This window comes from Phalaenopsis equestris, unplaced genomic scaffold (assembly GCF_001263595.1).
Source record: "Phalaenopsis equestris unplaced genomic scaffold, ASM126359v1 Scaffold000740, whole genome shotgun sequence".
Taxonomy (NCBI): domain Eukaryota; kingdom Viridiplantae; phylum Streptophyta; class Magnoliopsida; order Asparagales; family Orchidaceae; genus Phalaenopsis; species Phalaenopsis equestris.
The window spans coordinates 322,208-348,556 of record NW_018165180.1 but is presented as its reverse complement, the minus strand read 5'-3'; the positions used below and the strand labels follow the sequence as shown (position 1 = coordinate 348,556).

Genomic DNA, 26,349 nt, shown 5'->3' with positions numbered 1-26,349 from the left:
TCGCGGCACATTTTTTTTTATTTTTTTACTCACGGCACTTTTTTTTTATTCTTTTTCTTGGGAACTTTTAGGGCTTTGTGCACAATACCAGCTTTATTGAAACTATAGCTGTAGCTACATATAGAGATATTAGGCTGCATATGTGTATATCTTGAGCCAAATAGTTAGGATACAATGATGATGATGATTATGATGATGAGAGAGACTCGTATGTAAGACGATGCTAAGTACTAAAGTAGTATAGCCGTGAAATTGAAAGGAATGATGCCATGTTAAGACATTATGCTGGAGTGCAATATTGACCAGAAGCTAATATTATTTAAATTTTAGCTTCACCTTGCTTTTCTTTCTTGTATTAAACTCAATTTGTGGTTATGTTTCCAGATCGATAGTTTATTGTCCACGAGATTAACCAATGAGAATGATGCAAGCAGAAGGCTAAAATCAGAATTTCTGGTGCAGTTTGATGGGGTGACCTCCAATCAAAGTGACCTGGTTATCGTTATAGGTGAGATTCTCCGCCTATTTTACCGAGTTTTAGCTCATCCTCTTTGTCAATCTGTCATTTAGTTATCTTTCATCTGATTGATTATTACAGTATTGCTATTTACTTTCATCTAGTTGTATCTTATTTGGCTTAGAATCAAGCAAGTACATTTTAGATACTGGCTGAATGTTGATGCAGGTGCGACTAACAAGCCACAAGAGTTAGATGATGCTGTTCTACGACGACTCGTGAGCTTTTCATTCCCATACTAGTAATATTTTTCTTATAATTGATCAAATTCATGCATGCCATGTTATGGGGATCAAGTTCTGTTAATTAATTCTCTGTTTATTCATACAGAAATAGGCCCAAATAGGCTGCTTGCCCAAGTGGGCATTTTGATATAATGACAATACTAACTGCTTACATGGATAAAATTGATATAAATGAATATGCAAGCTTTGATACATAAATTCTTGTTCTATTGTGCAATCATTCATGTTCTTTGAAAAGTGCTTGTTTAAGACTTAATATGAATTTTTTATTCATGTTAACTGAATCATTTCAACTTTCTGGACTAAATTTCTGAACTTTTCAACCGCTTGATTTTATTTTAAAACCAGGTAAAGAGAATATACATACCTCTCCCGGATCAAAGTGTTCGGAGACTTCTTTTCAAGAACAAACTTAAAGGCCAAGCATTTTCCTTGCCAGGTGAGAGCTCTTCCATACAAGTTATGATTATCATTATTACCGTTAGTTTTGTCCTGAGTTCTTGGTTATATGAGAAAATGACATCTCATTTTTTTTTAGTAATTACTATCATAACTGTGGCATTTGAAATGATAATTATTAATCTATTTAAATTTTTGATCTTTAATAATGGCCAATCATTTTCAAAACATTCTTCTTGTCAAGAAGGAATTGAGAATACTGTTAACTACTACAAGGGTGGGCCCTCTATTGTTTGTAAATTGGATTTTTTATCGTTTTGTGATCTTTTATTTTGAATTGTTTCTATTGATTAGCAAAATATTCCACCTCCCTTACATCATTGTTCTGTTAATTATAAGAAACCAACATACTGGACAATTCTTATGTATTTACATATCTAACACCTAAACATTCATATTTATATACCTAACCTTTAAAATCATTAACATCTCATCAAAAATACTACTATCGATATCTTTTTAAAAGTAAAATGTACGTTTTTCATGCATATATTCATGACACCAAGGTGTTATAAGTGTAAATAACAAACCTTTGGTGTCCGATATATAAATACATAAGAATTTCGTGGTATGTTTATAAATTTCTCTAAAAATATTACCTTTGGTTCCGCTTCAAATATTTGACAGCGTTGTTTCCTTACAGATGGTGATTTGGACAGACTTGTCAGGGAAACTGAAGGTATGTACTCGGTCAGTTGATGTGAAGGCCATGCAGAAAGCTCTGTATATGTAACATTGTTTTGAGCTTATGCTTTAGGTTATTCTGGGAGTGATTTGCAAGCTTTGTGCGAAGAAGCTGCAATGATGCCAATCAGAGAATTGGGTTCTAAAATTCTTACAGTACAGGCTAACCAGGTGCGCACTATTGAATTAGCTTCCATATATGTTGAATACCACCACGGTGCCTCTTTTTTTTTTTTTTTTTGGAAGATTTACATGTATACCTCTCAATTCCTATGTATTTATGTCTATAAAACGTACATTTCAATTTTTACGTATACGGCACTTCGCTTATGCTAGAAAATGTGTATTTAACTGCTCAGCCTGCTGGTATCTTATTTTCTTATCGCGGCATTTACATACCTAAACGTCAATTTACATATTTACATTCATAACACTCAAATTTTTAACATGACATCAAAATTATCACTTTTACTTAATATAGTGCACTTTTTTATGCATAGCTTTATAACACCAGCTGTTATGAATGTAAATACCAGCCTTTAGGTGTTAGATATGTAAATTCATAAGAATTTTATGGCACCTATGCAAAGTTTCCTTTCTCATTTCAAATCTTTTAAACAAAATGAAGAAGTGTAGAGGAATTGAGAGTCGTAACAAGTTCTCAAGTGACGTGTTTGGTTCTGATATTCGGTCAAGGGGGAATTGTGGCAGTTCACGTTGGCATTTTTTAATTATGGGGCATTTACATACATACCACTTAATTCCTATGCATTTACACATCTAACACCTAACCTTCACATTTTACATTTATACCACCCGAATCACTCATATCACATAAAAAAATATCACTATGTTAAAGCGAGATAAAGGTAAGCTCCTCCTTTAATTATATATGGTTTTGACAGGAAATAAATGGACACATTGCTTTTGCAGGTGCGGCCATTAAGATACGAAGACTTGAAGAAAGCAATGGATGTTATCCGACCCAGTTTACAGAAGAGCAGGTGGGAAGAGCTTGAACAGTGGAATATAGAATTTGGTTCAAACTAGTGGAATGGCGCATGTAAATATATTTTTAACTTTTGTGTAAAATGACCCAATAGATATATGTAATTTGCCAATTTTATCTGGTTTCATGAGGATTTACCATGCTCAATTTGAATTTGTTCCTGCAGTTTCAACTCTTTAATGGTACTAGCTGATAGACTGGTGCCTGAAATGTATTTAAAACTATTAAAAATGATCTAATTAAAAAAAAATTGAATTATTGTAAAGCATTAAACCATTAAAATTGTAATAATTAATTATTATTTTGTGAATAATATTAATGTTAGAGCACAAGCATAAAACTTTAGTACAAAATATACCTATATTTATTCACTAAATTGTTATATAGTTTCAAATGTTAAATTAACTGCTCATTTAAGGATGATGAGCTAAATAAATTGCATCATGAAAATACTCAACACCTTGCATTAAATCTATAAAGTTGGCCCAAACTTGTTTAAATTAAAAAAAAGGAAGAAATGTCTCATTCAATTTAATTTGTTAGAAATAAATTCAAACTTAATATTAACTTCATCATCCTAAAAACAAATCTCATATTTAGCAACTAAACTTCAATTTTTACATGTAAGTGTAAAATGAGCCAAAACATTTGATGCTAGAAAATAAGTAGAGCAGGCACATACCAGGAATGAAATATATTGATGCTTCTATAGCTTCAATAAGCAAAATAAATATAACGTTACATAAAAATGTCAAAAATAACATTTAAGACATCAATAAAATAATAATAATAATAATAATAATAATACTCCCTCATGTTTGTTAAACTTAAATCAAATTCATATTTTTAAGCACTGAGAAGCGAAGATAAACAAAACTTTTCGGCAGCCATGAAAAATTGCCATAAAAAATGATAACAGGATATATGCTTTTCTTCAGTTTCTCCTATTAAAACTTCGCCCACCACCTCCTCCCCGACCGCCGCCAAACCCACCGCTCCTACGGCCAAAACTACTGCCACCACCATCTCTGCCTTTCCCACCAAATCTACCACCGCCGCTACTGAATCGGCCACCACCACCAAATCTGCTGCCGCCTCCGGACCTGCTGTTCTTCTCCCTCTCTTGCAAAGCAGGCAGTTTCTTCAGAACCTCTATGGCCACCATGCTGGCATTTTCCTGACCTGCAAATTTGGAGATTAAACTATTGCAAAGCGTAAAGAATTGATGAATGTATACAAATTATGGATAAAAGTATAATTTTAAACTAGTAATTACATATCTAACACTACAACCTTAATTTATATATATCTATATATATATATATATGTCACCTTACCTATGCATAAAAAGTGTATCACTTTTGAAAATTTAAAATATTTGGGTAGTACTACTGTTAAAATAAGAATCAAGAAAAATGTAGCATCCCAAATATAACTGCAACAATATAATGCAATCCAGTTAAGGTCTCAGCAGAACAAATATAATAATAACAAATTTAAGAGAATAAAGAAGGTATTCAAAAAAAGTCTAAACATATAAAGGCATGGGCTTCCAAGCTTGTTGAAATTTAAATCTAGGGACCACTTTGAACGAAAAATTTAAAAAAAAGTGAATTTTAAATACATACCACATGATTCTCATGTATTTATATATCAAGTGTATAATAAGTAGGAATTATAAACCCATGGATGAAAGATGTACTTCACTTTTATAAAATTAGTAAGAGTGATATTTTTTGATATGATGTTAAAGATTTGAGTGGTTCATGTAAATAGAAAAATTAGAGTGCTCCAAATGTAAATATATAAGAAATGTGGTATGCATGTAAACGCCCGTAAAAAAATTTACATAACTCAAATTTCTTATGTATTTATATATTTGACACCTAAACATTCATATTTACATGAAAAACATTCAAATTTCCGACGTCACATAAAAAAATACCACCATCACATTCTTTTTAGAAGTGAACTACACATTTCACGCATAAGTTTACGTACCATTAGCCTCACAAAAAATACAGAGTAAATGTTACCAGAGGAGACAAATTAAGAAATGATATACCTTCAATGAAGCTATTTATATCATCAGCAGGCACATCAAACACTGCACCCATACTATCAGCTGTAATGGAAAGATGCTTCACTTTTGAAATCTTTTCTTCAGGCATGAATCTTTTCATTATACCAAAAGCAAACCTGGCAAAGCACAAAACAACATGATTTAGGTCCAAATCATTAACAAAAAAGCATATGAAGATTAAGTTGTCAGAAATAAACAGATCTTCATATGAATTTTTTTAATTTCTTTCGTAAAAATATATTTATTTCATATATTTTCACATTTAAAATTTTCTTAAACAAATCAACTTGTTTTTAAAAATATTTATTTTATTTATGTTTTTAAAAGCAATTTGGTTTATTTTAGCAAGATAAACATATTTTATATCATATCAAAACATAAATAAATAATACAAAAAAAAGAACTCTAATGACCCCGCTAGATTCAATCTAAAAATTAAAAATTATGTGATGGAAAAACCAAAGAAGATTATAACAAATCAAGTAACTACTAAAGAAAGATGCTTACGCCGGCGTATAGATCTGTTTGTCCGACACAAGATGTAAAGTCACATAATCTTCCAAAGAAGAGAGGAGCGATCTCTTTGTAATAGTAGTGTATCCCTGTGTAACAAACAAAATCCTTAACATGACTTAACCTACATTTTGCATTAAAAACTCAAAAAAATTAGGAAGCTTTACGTACATACCACTCAATTCCTATATATTTTACATGCCCAACACCTAAACTTTACTTCTTTTACATTTATACACTCAAATCTTTCATAAGACAAAAAATACCACATTTTCGATTTTAAAAAAAGTGAAATACACCTTTTCATGCATAATTAAAAAGGCATATATGTAAAAACAAAAGTTCAGGTGTTAGATATGTTAGATATGCATGTAAATGCCCTAAAGAATTAATAAAACATTCAATACTTACCGCAGTTTTTGCAAGTGCTTTAGCGAGTAATTCTACAGCTGACAAATTCGATGAGTTTAAGAGTTCCTCTGCTTGCGATCGGAACACTGGAACTACACTGTAATGAAAATAAATCATATAAATAAATATACTTGAATATTTATACAGAAAACATTCCACCAGAGAAATAAAGCATGCCTATCTGAAACATTGAGAATAGCATCCACTGCTTCCGAACCAGCCATGTCAGCAATATCTGAAGGCTCAGGTGCAGAAATGTGCTCAAATTTTACACCAGATTGTTTTTCTATTCTAAAAATGCTATGTGAGTATCTAGGTTCATATAGCAAGATGGCAACTCCAGAATTTCCTGAAAATAAGGTAGCATTAATAACAAATCAAACAAAAACAACCGGAATAAAAGATTATAGAGCAAGTGTCAAAATAGCCCCCTGACTAATTTACATGGTGCCATTTCAGTACCAAAATCTATATAAGTGCAAAATTAGTCCTTAGAAATCTTTTATTTGGGCCCAAATAGTCTCTACTACTGCAAGCAACATTAAAAGAATTTAGGGACTAAATTGATACTTTAAAAGCTTTGGGATTAAAATGAGCCTCTACAAAGAGTCGAGTCAAGGGACCATTTTTACACTCGTCTCTGGAATAAAATCATAAAAAGGGAGTTCACCATACCAGCTCGCCCAGTGCGGCCTGAACGATGGATATAAGCTTCAACATCACGTGGCGGTTCACACTGTCAGATAAAACAGATGCATCACATACAGCAAAAAAAAACCTTTCCCAACATATGGAATCAAAATAATGTTCTCAAATGCTTGTCAAATTTCAATGACATGCTGATCCTAAATGAAACAAACCATGCACATAGATCAACACATAGTGATGATGACCCATTGACATTACAATTTTCAAAATAAAAGTTTTAAAATTTTCTAAAACCACAGTTTAGTTTCCACAAAATTTCAGGCATCAAGTTTTGCTTCGATCAAATGATTGCTCTTTTTATTTCCACATACAATGATTCAGTATTTATTCTAACGTATCATATATTTAAAATGACATCTCATGGCTTTAATACAGAAGTGCATTTCAAACAGATGTCAAGGCAATCCACTAGCAATACATACTATAACCGATATTGTTTAACATAAAAAGAAAATTTAACGCACTTCCCAAAAACGCTTGATATTTAAGAAATACCAATCCTAGCATACAAAAAATGTACGAGGCATATTCAACAAACTTCTATCTATACAATCAAATTCAGGCCATTTCGGATGGCTCCAATTTTTTGTAAATGTGGTCGTGAAGCTGTTGTGGAAAAGCAAGCTACCGTGGGAATTATAAATATTTTATTCAAGAAATTTAAAATGTCTTGCATAGCACTAAGCTCAAAACCCACCCACAAAAGCTTGGAAGCTATCATCCACTAAAAATATAGTAACTATTTTAAAAATCACCTTGGCAGAATAAATTATCCAGATACTATATAGCCTACCAAAGCTCAACAATTACTAGGACTTTTTCAACCCATGAACATCAAAATGACCTGAGCATAAATCATTTTACATTTATAGGATGCCAAAATTGAAAAGTAAAGGAACTTGTAAAGTTATATGGTAAAAGATGCTTATAAATTAGTAAATGACAATACATAAGTTTGGATCTCCAAATCATTTGCAGCAGTGAACCATCATTGTATGAATTTTCTAAGAAATATTAATACCTGAATAATCAATTGAACATCATTAATATCCAGTCCACGTGCTGCTACATTAGTAGCCACTAAAATCAAGAATTTGCCAGACCTAAATCCTGCTAATATAACCTGCATGAAATCAAACCCTGCAATGTTAAGATGGAGATTTCTGCATAGAACCTCAAATAGAATAAAATAAAAGGGCGTTTACATGCATAACACTCAATTTCAACATATTTATATACCTAACACTTGAACGCTGCTTTTGACATTTATAACACCCAAAGCTTTGTTTTATCCCATTAAAAATACCACCTTTTTAACCTTTAAGAAGTAAAATACCCCTTTTCATGCATAGGTAAAGTGGCATGCATGCAAAAATTAAAGTTTAGGTATTAAATATGTAAATTCATAAGAATTGATTGGTATGTGTAAATCTTCCCAACTCAAATAGAAAACCATCCAATATCTGTTTGAAAAATAAAATCAACCTGTCACATCACTATACCTCACGCTGCGCCTGCATTATATCACCATGCAAGGCCCGAGATCCAGGCAATAGCCCAGAAAGTTGAGAAGCTGATTCTTTCGTCTCGGTGAAAATAATCGTACGCCCTCCGCTGCATGAAATAGCAAACATAATCAATGGATACAAAACGAGAATATATTCAAAAGAAATTGCAAAACAAACCAGACCGGCTATAGCAACGAATAAGATCGGGAATAATTTGTGGCCTTGCTGCACTGGAACAGGGGAGAACCAGATGTCTGACAGTTGCACTAGCTTTCAATTTCTCATTTCCAACAAGATCAACAGTTTTTTTCAGTGGTTTTAGGAACCTAGTTGAAATCTGTTAAAATGTAAAAAATATCAGCCCTGGTCTAACAGTAAACAGATTTTGAATATTTGAGTTGACAAAGAATTCTAATGATACAAAAAACAGAGTTGTCCACAAATGAAGCCAACCTTCTTCACCCAATCGGGTAATGTAGCACTAAATAGAAGTGTTTGGACTTGGTTAGCATCTGCAACTTTACCTGGAGAGTACAATAGTTATTGAAAGAAAATACATAAATCAGTAAAATAAAACAAATATAAAGAAGCTTAAGTGAAAGGAATAGCATATATTTTGAGCTCCGCAGAAGTTTGCAAAGACTTGCCCATATGAAGTTCTAGCATTTCAACATAAGAAGACGTGATAAGCTATCTTAGAGCAAATTTGATTCACAAATGTGTTTACATGAATATTAGATGATCTTATTTCTAATTAATGGAATCGATAAAAATCTTAAAGAAAGGCTAAGATTATAAGGTTCGTACACTAGGATTGGATTACAAAGTGGTATAAAAAAATACAAATCAATGGATGTTCATCATAAAGACCTGTATAGCTTGATTAAAGAGGATTATTACCAAGAATGAGCTCAACATCATCAACAAAGCCCATATTCAGCATTTCATCAGCTTCATCAAGCACACGGAACTTCAAGAACTTCAAGTCCAGTGTACCTCTCTCTAAATGATCCTACACATAAAAAGAGCAAACTAACTTCCATACTAGTAAAATATATTCAAAAGGGGCGTGGAAAAGAAAATAAATTAACAATACTTTTATCCTGCCAGGTGTCCCAACAACAATATCAACACCACGTTTCAGTGCAAGCTCTTGAGAACGATAAGGAGACCCTCCATATAGACAGCAGGAGGATAACCCAACTGCGCCACCATAAAACTCAAAGTCCACATGCACCTGAGAATGGTACAGAAAAAATAAATTATTGCAACCCTAACCAGAAACAAATAAGTTAATGCAGATATCTCATTTAAGATCTCACTGCACCTGATTAGCAAGCTCCCTCGTGGGTAGAAGAACGAGCACGCATGGAGCCCTACCATAAGCAGTACTCCTTGAAGACTTGTGCATGCCATTTGTCAAGGACTCCAGTATAGGCAAAACAAAGGCCAACGTTTTACCCTACGTAAAAGGATGTAAATATTATATCATGAAAGAAAATCAGGCAGTTAAGAATTTCAATACAGTAACAAGACCAAAATAAATATTCAATATAATACAAAAGCAAAAAAAACCTACAGAAAACAATGATCATGAAAGTACAAATTTAGACATTGCCTTTTAATTTATACATGTAGAGAGAGAGAGATAAGAAATGCTAAGAATAATTGGTTCAATTACCAGAAATAATGTAACACATGCTCTCCTCATGATCCACATTTATACGTGTAGATTGGGGTTTGAGCTTATATTAATTTACATAAAGAAGAAAGGTATGTAACAAGGCTCATTAATCGCTTGCTATAATACACATGATGCATGTCGCATGATTGCATTAGAGTCGAGTAATCAAATTTATAGCTGAATTTCTTAGCAAAATATTTTTTAATGAATATGTTTACCTTGCAAGTTTTTGAAATTGGGCAAATATGTTTTATCTTAGACGAGCAGGTTTGAGCTTTAGGAGCCGCTTGGCCAATGGAAAAACTAATGTAGCATAAAATGAATGCAATACAAGAGTAATGTATTGTATTTGAAGTATTTTGGAGTTTTTTGGTTCGTTGTAATAGAAATAAAATGAAAACAATGAATTTTAAAATAAATGAGATCTTTAATAGAATATAGTGACGGCGATGTGAGGGTCGTGGACTACGGCAGCAGTGACGGTGACAGTCGTGGTTCACGACGGCGGCGGCTGTTGGTAGCGGTGGTGGTGGAGATGGTGGCGGTGGCCGGAGTTGGCGGTGGCCGGAGGTGGCGGTGGCCGGAGGTGGCGGTGGACGGTGGCCAAAGGAGCTATGGCGAAGGTGGTGGCAGGAGATGGGGTCAGCGGAGGTGGCCAGAGTTGGCGGCTGCGGTGGCCAACAATTTACATAGAATTACATATTTGAGTTTCAGCCAAATCCATCAAAATCGAAATACATTGAAAATGAAATAAAGGATGATTTCTAAATTAATTTTTATCTTACATTAAACTTATCATTGTTCGTGCTAAAAAACAAAAATCAGAGAAGTCGTGCAAAAGAAATGTAATGCACTCTTGCAATCGACCAAGCAACCACTTAATGAATACTTCTTTAGATTCTAACAAGTTAAACCTTGGGGAGTGTTCTTATCAATCTATGCGAGTTTACGGTAGCTCAAGTGAATTCACGTCAATCTAAATGAATTCATATTGATTGGTATGGGTTCAAATGCATTACTCCATGATATTGAATTTAGAAATGTTCATGGCCAATAATAATAGAATACCTTGAAATACTATTATGCATTCCCATTGAGTGTTTCTCTTTGCAAATGGCATTTCTATTCTCTTAAATTCCAAATCGATTCAATAAATTCTTGTGCCTTGTTCTCGGCAATTCTATAGTGGCGGTGATTCATCAAACACATCTCTCATTTGCTTATTAATCTTCTCAGGTTCTTGCTTGAAAGTCTCATGTATAAAATAGCCCATTTATTGCATCAAGGTACTTTTGATTTTGTACCTTATGGCCATGACTCCAAAATAAATGGAGTCCATTTATTTTACAATTAGTATGTGCGTTAACTCAATTCCAAACTTGTATAATTTCTAAGGCAAACTCATGATGTTTCATCTTTGGATTCATTATAGAATAAGGATTTGTAGATTTGTTTGGCATCTATGTTGAAGAGTGTCTTGCTCAATTCTTTTAGTTTAATTTCCAATTCTAACTATCCTTGAACAAATACCATGAACAATTTATTTGATATAGTTTCAAAGTTTAAATAAATTCATACCAATAATTTAAGATGCTACTATAGACTAGAAATTAGCACCTTAAAAAGAAAAATGTTTTTCAGAGGATAATCCTTGGTTTGGATTACCTTAAAATTTTTAGGTTAATTTACCAATTTCCGTTAGATTTCCTTTCTTGTTTCACTCTCTTTACACTTTCTATTTCACTCAAGAAAAACTACAATAAAGAAGGGGAGTGCTTGAAGAACGCCTCTGACAATGTTGAGGATTACAGTGAGAGTTTTGAGCCAATCCTTGAGAAGGTGAAAGACTAAATTATCCAAGGGAAGGATAACAAAAGGTGCCCAAATATTTAACTTCAGAGAAAGATTGCACTTGAGCATTCAACTCTAATTAGATTTTCTGTTGCAAATCATAAAAAATGTAATACAATCATATTTTTCCTGTTATATTTTATAAATGCCCCATGCAGTGCAAGGGCACATGACAAGTTTGATTGATGAAATTCATGTTCCAAATTAACTACAATAGAGACTAAAGCATAATGCTCCTAGGAAACTGACATAGAAAGACAAATATTGCAGCTAAAGGAGATCACAGTCAGTAATTATATTACCCTGGCAAAGAATATAATGAAAAAATTACATATGGATTAGATTTCCCCTTCAAATTCCTATTAATGGCCATTGATTGATCTCCTATACAGTGGAGAAGATTATTGTACTGATTTCCTTACAATTTAAACCATGGGTTTTTCCCCTCCACTTCGAATTGCAAGATTCATAAATAGAAGTGCAAATTGAAGAATTAAAAATATACAATTCATATCGGAAAGAACCAATTCCTTACCTGACCAGTCCGTGCTCGGCCAACCAAATCAGAGCCCTCAAAAATCATATCAAAAGTCATAGCCTGGATCTGAAATAGCGCCTTTATCCCCTTGGAGTTCAGCCTCTCCCTCAAAACCTTGGATATTCTAAAATTCGTAAGCGCGTTTACATCGACGATTCCACCATCCTCCTCTCCACTCCCGGCGAGTTCCCCGGCATCCTCCACCTCCTCCTCCTCCTCCTCCTCCACGACCCTTGCCTTCTTCGGCAGCGATCCATTCACCACCACATTCTTAATTGGGACTGTTTCAACCACGTCGGACGAAGTATTGCTCGATTCTTCTTCCTCAACAGCTTTCCTCTTCTTCTTTCTCTCGACATCATCAGGCTTGGACTTCTCGTGCTTCTTCTTCTTCTTCTTACTCAAATTATCCTCCACGGCAAAGCCGTTCATAACGGGAGACATGAGATCGTGCTTCAACGGCTTCTTAGGGGCTGTTTGGTAGCCGGTTTTAAGCAGGATTTACGCAGGATTTAGGCTAAACCCTGACAAACAACAAAATGCATCTCCGTGAATCCTGAAATTTGTTAAGCCTAAAATGACGTCGATTCGACGTAAATCCGTAAAATCGGCGGATTTACTAGTCACGGGACGAGCAAAAAAGGAAGAATGGCGCGAACAGGCTTACCTTCCTAAATGGCTTCTGGTAGGAGCGGAGTGGAAGGAACAGAAAGATGGGAGTTTTCGGTGCTCTATGGAAGCCGCGATCCCGTCGTTGCCTTCTCAGGTACCTCTAATGGCGTTTGTATCGTGAAGATTCGTTCACGAAGGCGATGGTCTAGAGCGAAACCAGGAGGGGGAGGGAGACTAGAGGTTTTGGGCGGAGATGAGAAGTTTGGGCGAAAGCGGTAGAGAGAGATGCGAGGAAGTAGGCTAGGGTTTCGGGTTAAGAGGGAAGTGATGAATAAATACTTGGATTAATTTAATTGATTAATAACTTATAATTAATTTATATATTATTAAATTAATTATAATTAATTAAACGTAATTATTTAATAGTTAAGTAATGAATAAAAATATTTTAAATTTTAAAAGTATTTAATAAAATTTTACTAAATTTTAATTTATATCATTGATTAATAATGGATTAGTATTAACTTTTTCTTTAATATGTAATTAGATGTTAATTAATTAATATAAATGTGATTTTTAATGCATTTTGATTTGCTCTTTTATATTTTTTTCTTATTTAATATTTAGTCTTATAAAACTTATTAAATCCTTCTAAAATCGTATGTTAAGATTTATCGGGATTTACTCACTAACATACCAAATAGTTTTGAGGATTGGATGATATGTATGTGAATTTTGGGATTGAAGTATGAGGGAAATGTAGTTAGGTGGTTTGTCAACTTTGAGGATGATCATACCATAACCACTTGAACTTTTCTCAAGAAGGAAATATCTGAAACTGTCGGGATATTTAAAACCTTCCACAACATGATCCTCACTCAATTTTAGAGAAAAAATCATATTCTCAAAACTAATAAAGTAAAAGACTACCATAACTCCACTCTTGATCTTTATCTATCCAAAACTAACAGCATTCATACAAGCTCTTGTGTTGACACACCTCAACAAAATGATAGATGAGAGAAAGAACAAACATCTCATCGAAATGACATTTTTAATTTTAATCACTAACAATGTACCCAACCAATTATAGGGGATGTAATTCTCACATTCACTTATCTCATAAATAGGATATCCAACAGAGTGCTAAAATTTAACAAGACTGTCAACAGTCATAAAATTTTACCCTCATATTCAATCCTTCACCTCTAACCTACCACTATTTTTTTTTTTTTTTTTTTTGTTGCATTACTTTTATTCATCTACATCAAACCAAACTTGATCCAAAGTGTAATAATCCATTTTGATAAAACAGGGCAAAATTTTTGGCAATCTAAAATGTACCCTAAATTTCGAATCCCACAGATTTCAATCAAAATAATTCTATAAATTTCTACATTAAATCTTAGGAAATTTACCTAAGTAGCATGTAATTCTTATTTATTTACATTTAATACTCCGACTCTTAATGTTGTCATCTTATGTATTAATAAGATTAACATTTAATCGAATAATCACCTAAATTTTTAAAGAATGCAGCCAAAATCTTAATTATTGATTTCAATGATTAATTAAATTCTTAATAATTTAATTCTATATTAATTTTATGGAAGATTTACGTACCAAAACACTTAATTCTTATTTATTTATATGTATAACATCTAAATTTTAATTTGTATATACTTGCCACTTTATTCATGTATGAAGATATGCATTTCACTTTTAAAAATAGAGAGTGAGGGAATATCTACGTGTCCGTTTGAGGCAGCTCGTGCGTTTCAATATAAACTGTTTATCCTGAAACGCGGTCTGCGTTTAGTGTAAGAACCCAAACGCAGTTTCGAATAAGCTGACGAAACGCGCGAACTAAACGGTACAGCGGCGTTTTGAAAATGCCGCCCGCACTTATAAGCTGCCCCAAACGTACTCTAAGTGATAAATATAAAAAATAGAGTTAGATGTTTGAGATGTAAATACATAGGAATTGGATGGGATGTATGAACCAAACTGTACAGCGTCGTTTTGAAAACGCCGCCCGTACTTATAAGCTGCTCCAGACGGACTCTAAGTGATAAATATAAAAAATAGAGTTAGATGTTTGAGATGTAAATACATAGGGATTGGATGGGATGTATGCAAATATAATAAGAATTTTAGTGAAAATACATGCAAATTTCTATTTTTTTCTGCTACAAAACCATCAAAGAATTTGAATTGCACATGAGTTTCTTTAGCACGCATGCTTTTATGTTTAAATACAAACTAATGTAAAACGAGATTAATCTAAGATTCATGTATAAGAGAGTTAAAAGTTTAAATAATGCTTCATTTTGTAAATAGGGGTGTGTTAACTCGAAATATGTTGAAGCAGAATATTTGTTACAAGTTCATATTCAAAGACTTCATATTATTCAATATTCTGAGTACAATAATCCAGAAACAAAACCCTCAACTACTATATCACAGATAAGTTCGCGAATTAAATATTTTTTTACACGAGCAGAGCGCCACTCCTATTTATTTATATAAAATTTATATGATATTTGTAAATATGATGACTAAACTTTATTAGCATTTTTTTTTAATTTTGATTTGTCTGTGAATCAAACCCAAAGAATAAAGTGTAAGTAATAAGAAATAGAGAAAGAGAGAGATGGAAAAGAGAGAAATAAACAATAATATATCATGTCTTATTCACAAAAATGATTATCATATTTATAGAGTAGATTATACAATAATGATATTATATGCTTGCCCATGTTTTAAAGATGTTTGTACTACTGTATTTATGACATTTTACACGTATATATTTATCGTTTGACTACTTTCTGACCTGGCAGACTTAATTCAATTGGTTTCTGGTAAACAAAATCAGCTCGGTCAGCTGAGCTTGGGCGATATGGATCGACAGTTTGATATCATCTTACTCTCGATCCTTAATCTCTAATGAGGAGTCTAGGGCACCCATGGAATGGTCGAAGTCGTTGTGGAACTAAATATTCTCTTGGACCAACTATATTGAAGGGTAAGCTATCCCATAAGGTCCTTCTTGTAGTAGTTATTTTGGATGCTCTTTTGTCTTGTTTATGACAAAAAATGTTAATGCCTAGATCATTCAGTTGTCTTCTTATCTGCCTCATGTTTCGATCAACTTTAACTTTATTGGCTCAACTTGTATGGCTTTGCTCGGTAAATAAAATAGGCATCAAGCTCTCCTGTGCGCCAGTGGGCGGCCAACCTTCATTGTACTTTTCCCCTTCTAAACTGTTAAATTTTTTAAAATTAGTACTTACACATTTTTTTATGTCTTTTACTCGAGTCTTTCAAATTTATTAGAACATGAGGGTCTCTTGTTCCAAAATAGTGAGTAATAGTTCTTTCTCAATAATTGACTCATAAAAAATTAAACTCCTCATTAAGGGTGTAAATGAGAACAACTTTCCTATGTTTAGCTTGATTCAAATTTATTTCTTCATTTCAACTCAAATTCAACTTGAAATTAGCTCAAATAATTTCCAAAATAATAAAATACAACATTTTTTAGAGATAGCATAAAAAAACTAATAAAAAATATCATAATTATTTTATCAATGTAAGCTAGAATGAGCTCAACAATATCATTTTAAAAATGCAGAAGGGGCCACGCGGCCCACAAAGTAGACAACAGGCGATGTGCGGCTTAGTGGGAATGTTAGGCGAGGCTTGCGGCGATGCATCCGATGGAAAACAGGAGCGGCGGCTAGAAATGAGTAGCGGAGATATAATAGGAGACGGGGTGAAGGGGCCGGTAGTTCCTGTCCATTGAATCAGCCGGCCGGTCCAACCCTCTGCTAGACCGACGCCCCTGTTGAAACGCTCATGCCATTTTAACATAAAATTAATTAATATTTTCCTCTTGATCTACGATTGAGATCAAACGGCATATGCATTTTACATATACTGTCCGTATGAAATAATTTTCCATTTTAGAGAGAGAATATCATTAATAAAATTAATTAGCATCCATAAATTTTAGTCGAACTTGGGTGGCTTTCATTCCGCACCGGCCCACATTAAAATTCAACCCAGAATTGGCCATTTGATTACCTCGTCATGCGCAAGATAAGTCAAAACAAGTTTATGTATAATCAACTCTTAGCTGGAGCTCATTCAGCTACCTAATTGCAGGAGGCAATTTTTTCGAGCACTTTCCGGTGTGCGTTTCAAGATAAGCAGCTTATTCTGAAACGTGGCTCACAGCCGACCGCGAGGTTCGACCCGCGACCTGCTTTTAGTATAAAAATTGAACCACGTTTTCTGATAATCGAATGAAATGCGCGATCCAAACAGTACCGCAACATTTTCAAATACACTCCCGCACTTATAAGCTGCCCCAAACAATCACTTATATTAACATATGATATATAAACTGCTCAATACCGCATTACAGAAAAGAAAAGAAAAAAAAAAAACAAGAAAATAGATGTAATACATTCCCTACATTATTTTAAAAAATACTTTCCATCGAAAATGTACATACAAACCACTCAATTCTTAATCTATTTTCATGTCTAGCACCTAAACTTTCATTTTTACATAGATGCCACCTTGCCTATACATTAAGAAAGGTGCATTTCACTATTAAAAAATAAAAACAGTGGTATTTTTTTAATGTGATATGAAAATTTTCGGCGGTATAAATATAAAAGGTAAAGTTTAGTTGTTAGACATGTAAATGCATAACAATCGGGTGGTATATGTAAGTTCTTTTGCCTTGCATAATGGATGCTTAATTGTATATAAAATTGTACCAAAAATAGGAAATTTTTTCACAGGAGCTCCCAGGTGGCATTTGCTAGTTTATATGTGGATTTAGAAACTAGAAAGAACCCAGGTGGCCTCAGAAGTGGAAAGTTAGCTGACGAGAAAATTACAAGCCTTTAAGCTGGAGACCAGCCAATTATTCTTCATAAAGTATTGACAATTACTGTTCAGAAAATCATACAATTCAATGGATGTATTGACACAAGGAACAGAAATTCATATGCATGAAAATATGTATGCATGTGATCTTGCAAACCAAGTGATATTTTATGCCTCTCACTCTTCTGATTATGTGCTGCAGATTCAGGAAAACTGGAAATTGATCCAAAATTTTAAGGGACATTTACATACATACCGCACAATTCTTATGTATTTACATGTCAAGAACCTAAACATTTTTACATACATATCACTCCATTCTTTAACATCACATCAAAAATACCACAATCATTATCTTTTCAAGAGTGAAATAAACTTTTCATGTATAGATTTGTGACACTAAATTGTCATGAGTGTAAATATCAAACTTCAGCTGCAAGATATATAAATACATGAGAATATGTGGTATGTATGTAAATTTCCCAAACTTCTAATCTAAATGATGGTAAATTCAGGGTCTAAGAGAACATTTTTGGGCAGATCTAATCTTATATTGGAAATGCATTAAGTTCCGAAAAAGCATTCTCATGCACATCACTATAACATCCAGTTTGAGTTCGCATCAATTTCATCGATCAGGTCGATTATCTTTAGTGTGATTGATGCCAAGAACATCCTGCTAGAGTTAACAAAAAGGAAGATTTTCAGATTAAAGCCTAAATACAATTGTTTATAGCACAAGCAAAGTAAAATAAACTCCAAAATAAAATGAGAGCAACAGCTCTGGCTATGCATTTAGTTCCCCTGAAGAAAAATAAACTCCAAAATAGCTGACATAAATTAAAAGGGATTCTTGATGCAGCACAAGCAATTATATATTATTTCTGGTATTTTAGAATTTTTTTTAGGGTTTTGCTCACTTTGATTCCATTTATTATTAGGTATATCCTTTTCTTTTCAAAATAGATGGTAGGATTATTAGGAGCTATGCAGATTTGCATTATAATTTAAATTCATGAAAGTTTGATCTCATATTGCAAACCTATTTTTATAAATAGAGGTAGTATGGCTTATAAATAATTATTGAATAATTGATCGATTTGGAAATATTCTTTCTCCTTTTATTATCCCCTCTATTTCTCTCTCCTACCTAGCTGGTTTTCTCACTCCTCCCAATATCTCTTTCCTCCAAACTGCCTTCTCTAAAGGCTCATCCTCTATACAGTAGCCATCTATATGATAAAATGAGAATTGAAAGAAAACAAAGCCAAATCATAAAATTGGCATGAATTCAATCTTTATTCTTTATAACTTGGCAATAGAGCTCATTACAATTGTATTTAAATCATTACCCATAGCTATCCAAATTTCTTTCACCTTTTGATATCAATTACAAGCAAGTTGATGTGCGGAGGATGTCAGGATAATAGTGATGAATAAAATGCACAAACAAAAGAAATCAAGTATGGCTATGTAAAAATGTAGGCCCGCCTGCAAACTTTTCTTCATTAATTCTCTATAAGAAATGATTGAGACAAGCTATTTATAGCAAATATTGAATGGATATTTACAGAGACATGATTTTTTTATTTTTTTGTCAAATATGACATCTTATGTTCAGATTAAGAGAGCTTGCAAAATATTAGAAGATCGAATGCTTATCATGTTATCACCGTTAAAGAAACCCTACACGGACTTGTTTTGACATCTCACAAGCAGGAGGGAGAGAGAGAGAGAGAGAGAGGAGATGAGCTTCAATAGAAGTAAAGAGAAATTTTTAGGGTGCTTGCCTGGAGCTCTAGGTTCACTAGAGTTAAAGCCCATAGTAGTCCCCCGACTAATAAGAAATACCCAATTTAGTCTCCGAGAGTTAAAATTCTCTTATTTAGTTCCAGATTATTAAAAGTTTTTCTAAATTAGTCTTAAATTACATTTTCGGTTACATTGAACGGTGTCATTCACAAATTAAAGGGTACATAGATAATATACTTAATAAAAGCATGAAGTATTCACTGGACATAAAAGCAAAAGTATTCACTACTAAGTGAATTTATTTTTGTTTAAATGACTAAAATTTAAAAAAAATGGAAAAAAAGTAATCATATGCATAGCATTTAAATTTTAACTATTTCACTCTAAGATTAATTGATAGATAATCTATTCTGCAATATTTTCCAAACACAACAACATTTTTTATTCACTTTAAAAGATCATGCAAAATATTGCAGAAGGAGATGCCCTTGACATCTCACATGTAAAAAATAGAGGGTGAGAGAGAGAGATTGCCATCTGAGAAAAAAAAAGAAGAATTTCTGAAGTATTTACAGGGGGGAGGTCTTTAGCTTATTCAAAAAAGAAAATGTTACATTATTTTGGTACTAGTAGGAGCAGCTTGTTCTTATAGTAAGAGAATATGCTGATTAGATCTAGCCATGATCAAATTATCTCCACTTTTCTATCGAACCACGTGTGATCTATTATAGTGCAAGCGTTAAGCCAAGAAGAACTAAAATCCTACGACCCCTCTTCCAACTAGATGGTTCCAAGGCACGACCATAAAAACATCTCCAACCTATTTTCATAAGTGATATCACTTCTTATAGAGAGTAAAAAATGTTTATAAGACCAAAAATAAAAGGAGTACAGGCAAAAAATTTATTACTTTATGATCGTTATTTACCCAAGTATATTTCACGATGTCTTGAAGTCAAAATTTCTCTCCTCCGTGAACAATTAAGGTGCCTCAGTTTTCTGAAATCTTCATCTGGTAATTTCATCGTCAACAAATCGAAATGTTGTCGCGCAGCAACTGTTTCAGTGGATGAATAATTTACATCAGCAGAAGGCTCAAAGAAAATAAGAGCTAATATCAATTATAGGATAAATTACCACCCTTCATGCAGTTGTTCTGGATTTATCAGTCTCTTCTGGGTCCTGCACATACAATAAATCTTAGACATGTTCAAATATTTTACATGCAAATGAAACAGTGTTGCTTGCAAAAAGCAATTTATTGTAAGAGAAAATACAAAAGAGTTTTAGTAGTTACATGAATGGACTCCGGAAATTATGTCCAAGATGAATCAAACTGTTGTGTTTCTGAAGCTAAAGAGAGCTAATGCAAGGCAAGAAAATAAGGGGTGAACCTTTGGAATGCTAGCAAATAGTAATATTCCTCAAAAGGTTAGATGAAAGTTATATAATTATCACAAAAGGAAATGCACATTAAGTGATTAGTCCAAAAGAAGTTTACTCAAAACATACCTTGTTAAAAACTTCTGATAGAGGATTATGCTGCTGAATCTTTTTACGAGTTGAGAAATTGAATTTCTGTTAAAAAGTACATAAAATTTATTCAAGTTAACTTAGACCATTCAATTTGTAAAAGCTATTGACTCCTGTTTTTTCAGAGGGTATGGATGATATGCATATGATGACTCCTTTGGTTTGTTGAAAACATAAAATTCTTTTAAAAAATTCATTAAAATGTTTTAGATAACTTTGATCACTTTATTCTTATTAAGCAGTATATAATTGGAAATTTCAAAATCAGAAATAGTTGTTTCCTATCCAATACATTAAAAAGAAGGCTTTATTTGAGAAACTACAAATAGAGCTTGATCTGCTGCAATGGCCTGCTGAAACTTAGAAATAACAGATAACAATGACAGACCAATTTAATGCCTGGTTAATGTACATTTGAATGAAGTTGATTAATGCCTCCAAGAAACAGATACCTCATGTAACGTATGATGTAAAAAATGCATTAAGAACATCCATTATGACTGACCTTCTCGTGAAGGTTCAGACTCTGGAGTTTCTGAGTGCTTCCTCTGGCTTTCCTATCATCACTAATATGTAACACAAATAAAGCTCGTGACATACAGACAAAAGGTTATAAAAAATCATAAATCTGTTCAAAAAAATTAAAATGAGGTTAAACTTCAAAGTTAATTAAAATTTGTCAAATATATTTTGATCGACTCTTATCATGAAAAGAGGAAGCATAAATTGTGAGCCTTTTTTCACAATATGGAGTTTATTTCATGTATTATCAATAAAAATTCATCAAGCTCATGAAGTTTGATTTCGACCGCTACACACATGAAAGTTTATTTAGATTTGAACACATTACCGCTTGTATGTTACATAATACATATCAAAGGATGTTTATGGTCAAGCCTATAAAGTAACAACAAACAAATTTAGATTCTAACAACTAAAAAATAATCAAAATCCTCACCCTCACCCAAAAAAAAAGAAGGTTCTGAATACAAAATAGATGCAAGAAAATACTACGTGGACTCAAATATTAAGAAAATGATAAAAGAATGAAACCATAAAGCTCTACCAGATACTAACGAATGCTAATAATATTAATATTACAAAAAAAATGAATATAGGATATAATCTATATATGCATTACAACAACAACAGCAAAAACAACAAGCCCTTATCCCACTAAGTGGGGGTCGGCTATATGAATCTTTTTTCTCCATCATGTTCTATTAAGTGTCATATTTTCATTTAATTCTAATAAATTAATATTATTTTTATACAATTTGCTCAAGACTTCTTAGGTCTACCTCTACCTTTCTTAAAATAAGTAAGATCTAAAATATCTACTCTGCTAACAGATCATTAGATGATCCACGTTTAATGTGACCAAACCATCTAAGGCAAGTCTGTCTAATATTATCTGCCACTGGAGCTACTTCAACCCTTTCACGAATATGTGTTTTGCATTTTTTTCTCTAAGTGTAAAGCCACTTAACCCCCCGAGCATTCTCATTTCAGCAACACTTAATTTTATGCTTCACTTTTACAAGCCAATATTTTGCACAATAAAGCATTGCAAGTCTCACCACCGTATTATAAAGGTTTTCTTTTAGTTTATAGGTCTGATGTATTCCTCCACTTCAACCATCCAACTTGAATTCTACTAATAACAACTCCATTTATATCACCATTACTTTGAACAATAGACCCCAAATATATAAAAAGTTCACCCCTTTTAATGACTTGATCATCCGTTGTTACAACCCTGCAACTAGATCCACTACTATTAAAATTACATTCAATGTATTCAGTTTTAGATCTAATCAAATGAAATCCTTTGGACTCCAAAGTTGACCTCCATAATTCAAGTTTTTCCCGGACTCTCTAGTCTTATTCACACGAAGGATATTATCAGCGAAAAACATATACCAAAGCACATCTTCCTGTATTACAAAAAAAATGGATATAGGATATAATCTATATATGCATTACAACAACAACAACAAAGAAAACAAGCCCTTATCCCACTAAGTGGGGGTCGACTATATGAATCTTTTTTCTACATCATGTTTTATTAAGTGTCATATTTTCATTTAATTCTAATAAATTAATATTATTTTTATACAATTTGCTCAATAGTTCTTAGGTCTACCTCTACCTTTATTAAAATAAGTAAGCTCTAAAACATCTACTCTGCTAACAGATCATTAAATGGTCCGCGTTTAATGTAACCAAACCATCTAAGGCAAGTCTCTCTATTCTTATCTGCCACTAGAGCTACTTCAACCCTTTCACAAATATATGAGTTTTGCAGTTTTTTCTCGAAGTGTAAAGTCACTCAACCACCTGAGCATTCTCATTTCAACAACACTTAATTTTATAGTTCACTTTTACAAGCCAATATTTTGCACCATAAAGCATTGCAAGTCTCACCAACGTATTATAAAGATTTTCTTTTAGTTTATAGGTCTGATGTATTCCTCCACTTCAATCATCCAACTTGAATTCTACTAATAACAACTCCATTTATATCACCATTACTTTGAACAATAGACCCCAAATATGTAAAAGGTTCACCCCTTTTAATGACTTGATCATCCGTTGTTACAACCCTGCAATTAGATCTACTACTATTAAAATTACATTCGATGTATTCAGATTTAGATCTAATCAAATGAAATCCTTTGGACTCCAAAGTTGACCTCCATAACTCAAGTTTTTCAGGAACTCTCTAGTCTTATTCACGCAAAGGATATTATCAGCGAAAAATATACACCAAAGCACATCCTCCTGTAAATGTCTCGTAAGAACATCCATAACTAAAACAAAAAAGGATATGGGCTTAAAGTTGATCTCTGATGTAATCCAACTGAAATAGAGATGTGGTCAATCATCCTTGTGATCAAACACAAGTAACAACTTTAGAATCCATATCTTTAATGACTTGAATATAATCAATATCAATATCTTTCTTTTCCAAAACTCTCCAAAGTACGTCTCTTGGAATCTTATCATAAGTATTTTTTAATTTTAAAAAAATCATATGTAGATCCTCCTTACTCACAATGTAATTCTCATGGGATGTTATCATAAGTATTTTTAATCAACAAAAAATCATATGTAGATCCTTCTTTCCCTGTATTTCTCTATCAAACCTCTCAACAAAGGTATAGCTTCCATAGTAGAGTTACCCGACATTAATCTGATAATAATGAGACTAGCTTCCGCAAAGATTAGAACAAAAAAAATATATTACTTCGCCGACACAAACAACACAACCCAAATGCATAAAAGATAAACCTACACTTCAAGAGATAAGTAATTCTCTCCCAAATCCTAACGCTAATATTTAAGACAACAATCACAGATGCCATGACCCTAAACAGATTACGCACTATTTATATCTCACAATAATAACAAAAAAATGACTAAATTATCCTTTGAGTCTCACGCCTAACAATATGGTCTTCAAACTATTTGGCAGGCTTGTTGACATAGTGGAGTACGTGAAGGATGGCACCATAGGAGCTAGTCTAACATATAAATGTATAGCTTTCATAGTAAACTTGCCAGTATAAATCAAATCAGATTTTGAGAAATTTTTGTATCATGTATTAATCTATGTTCAATTACTATCTCTCATAACTTTCATGTATGACACATTAACTTTATTCCTTTATAATTTGCATACTAGTGCATCTCCTTTATTCTAAAAAATACGAACCAGTAGACTCTTTCTCCATTCATTACACATCTTTTTTAGTTCTAAATAATATTAAAAAATTTAATAAGCTAAGAAATCATCAGATCTCTTAAACATTTTCACACTTCTAATAGAATATCATTAAGTCCTACAAATTTTCCACACTCTATTTTTTTTAAAGCCTCCATCAACTCTATTTTACAAATGCGACGATAAATTAAAAAAATTGTTATTATTTAAGATATTAATATCCTAAAATCAATTATATTTTCATAATCTTAATTGAAAAGTTTATCAAAATATCCCATCCACCTATTGTTGAATATCTTAATCTAAGAATTCTTAATCTAAGAATTTTTTTTTTTTTATTTTCATCCTTCATACACTTAAACGAAATCTTTCTTTTTCTTATCTCTTTGTTTGTCATGTTTATAATAAACCTCATCCTTTTTAATATATAACTTATTATAAATATCATTGAAAGCAGAATTACTAGAATAAAAAATTGCTTTCTTAGATTTCCTACGAGTCACCTTATATTTTTTCAAATTCTCTAAGTTTTAACATCTAAACCAATTTTTATACACAAAACTTCTTATTTTTTATTGTTTATTTCATATTATTATTCTACCACCAACAACTTTAATTCATGAGAGTTTTTCCGGTTGATCTCCAAACACTTCTTTTACAACTTGCTTAACAATACTCATTATTTTATCTCACCAAATTGCCACAAAATAACACAAAAGTGGCTAATGATTGAAGCAAAGTAAACTTTTCATGACAAAAAATGACAAGCATCATAAAATAATATCTCGCAAACTTAATAGTGAAGAATAAAACTGTTTAAATGGATCTTAAAACCGAGAAAAAATTTTTCTAAAAGGTTGTAGCAATTTATGTGAATACTTTCTCCAAGGTTCAAGGATCAATGCTTTAAAAAAATTACTAGAAAGAAATTGGTAAATGTTATAATAGTAAGGACGAGATATGGCGTTCATAGACTACATATGAGAATTTGAGAAAGCAAAACTGTTTGGACCATATAATCAAAATTCAGAAAGAATAAAAAAACTACCATTTTGCAAATCCTTAATAAAAGTAGATGTTTTTAGAATCAATGATGACTCAAAACTTCAATCTAATAACAAAGTAACAATAAGATTTGTTGAAAGCTGACAATGAAATGAATATCGCATATCTTTTTTCAGAAACTGAAAATTTAAAGATCGTGATAATGGTCATCTTACGTCACTCTTTTTGACAAACTAGAAGGTTGACATTCTGATATTTTGGAGCACGTCCAGCAATCTTTTACAATTGAACCAGAAGCAAGATTATCTTTGGACTGCAATAAGTTGACTCATGAATACCAAGTGCAGCTTCCGTAACACTTCCATGAATACACCCAAAGTAAATAAAATGATTTATAAAATTATTAAGCAGAATTTACATACCACACAATTCTTATGTATTTATATATCTCACACCTAAACTTTCATATTAGCACAAATAGACTCAAATCTTAAATATCGCATTAAAAATAACGCTATTACCACTCTTAAGGAAAGTATACCTTTTCATGCATAGGTTTAAAGCACCAAAGTGATATGTACATCTGAAACTTTAAGTGTGAGATATGT

At 32.5% G+C, this 26,349-nt stretch overlaps 2 protein-coding genes and 1 long non-coding RNA gene across 5 annotated transcripts; 1 reads left to right on the top strand and 2 right to left on the bottom strand.

Moving 5' to 3' along the window:
• Positions 1 to 384: 384 nt before the first annotated feature.
• Positions 385 to 3,039, top strand: LOC110030564 (spastin; the record flags this gene model as incomplete). The annotated part of the gene is given in 6 exon segments (XM_020733328.1): positions 385 to 508; positions 686 to 735; positions 1,111 to 1,201; positions 1,865 to 1,900; positions 1,979 to 2,076; positions 2,839 to 3,039. Coding segments are annotated over 6 exon segments (516 nt in total), but the record flags the coding sequence as incomplete, so codon positions are not given.
• A 686-nt stretch (positions 3,040 to 3,725) lies between these two features.
• Positions 3,726 to 13,129, bottom strand: LOC110030565 (DEAD-box ATP-dependent RNA helicase 7). Its single transcript, XM_020733329.1, has 15 exons — positions 12,878 to 13,129; positions 12,208 to 12,734; positions 9,465 to 9,599; positions 9,234 to 9,374; positions 9,038 to 9,149; positions 8,591 to 8,661; positions 8,320 to 8,474; positions 8,132 to 8,243; positions 7,651 to 7,752; positions 6,597 to 6,657; positions 6,099 to 6,270; positions 5,922 to 6,018; positions 5,505 to 5,599; positions 4,980 to 5,113; positions 3,726 to 4,096 (listed from the first exon to the last, which is right to left on the bottom strand). Exons 2-15 carry the CDS (start codon positions 12,652 to 12,654, stop codon positions 3,849 to 3,851), a joined length of 2,082 nt encoding a protein of 693 aa, XP_020588988.1. The 5' UTR covers positions 12,655 to 12,734; positions 12,878 to 13,129; the 3' UTR covers positions 3,726 to 3,848.
• Positions 13,130 to 18,061: 4,932 nt separating this feature from the next.
• LOC110030562 lies at positions 18,062 to 26,039 on the bottom strand. 3 transcript variants are annotated; one of them, XR_002294666.1, is made up of 7 exons: positions 25,957 to 26,039; positions 21,515 to 21,575; positions 20,989 to 21,054; positions 20,774 to 20,839; positions 20,614 to 20,658; positions 20,405 to 20,533; positions 18,062 to 18,403 (listed from the first exon to the last, which is right to left on the bottom strand). It is a non-coding gene; the product is annotated as an uncharacterized LOC110030562 (long non-coding RNA). The 3 variants fall into 3 exon arrangements; XR_002294667.1 differs by having other exon boundaries at positions 18,062 to 18,400; XR_002294668.1 differs by having other exon boundaries at positions 20,617 to 20,658.
• Between the last annotated feature and the right edge of the window lie 310 nt (positions 26,040 to 26,349).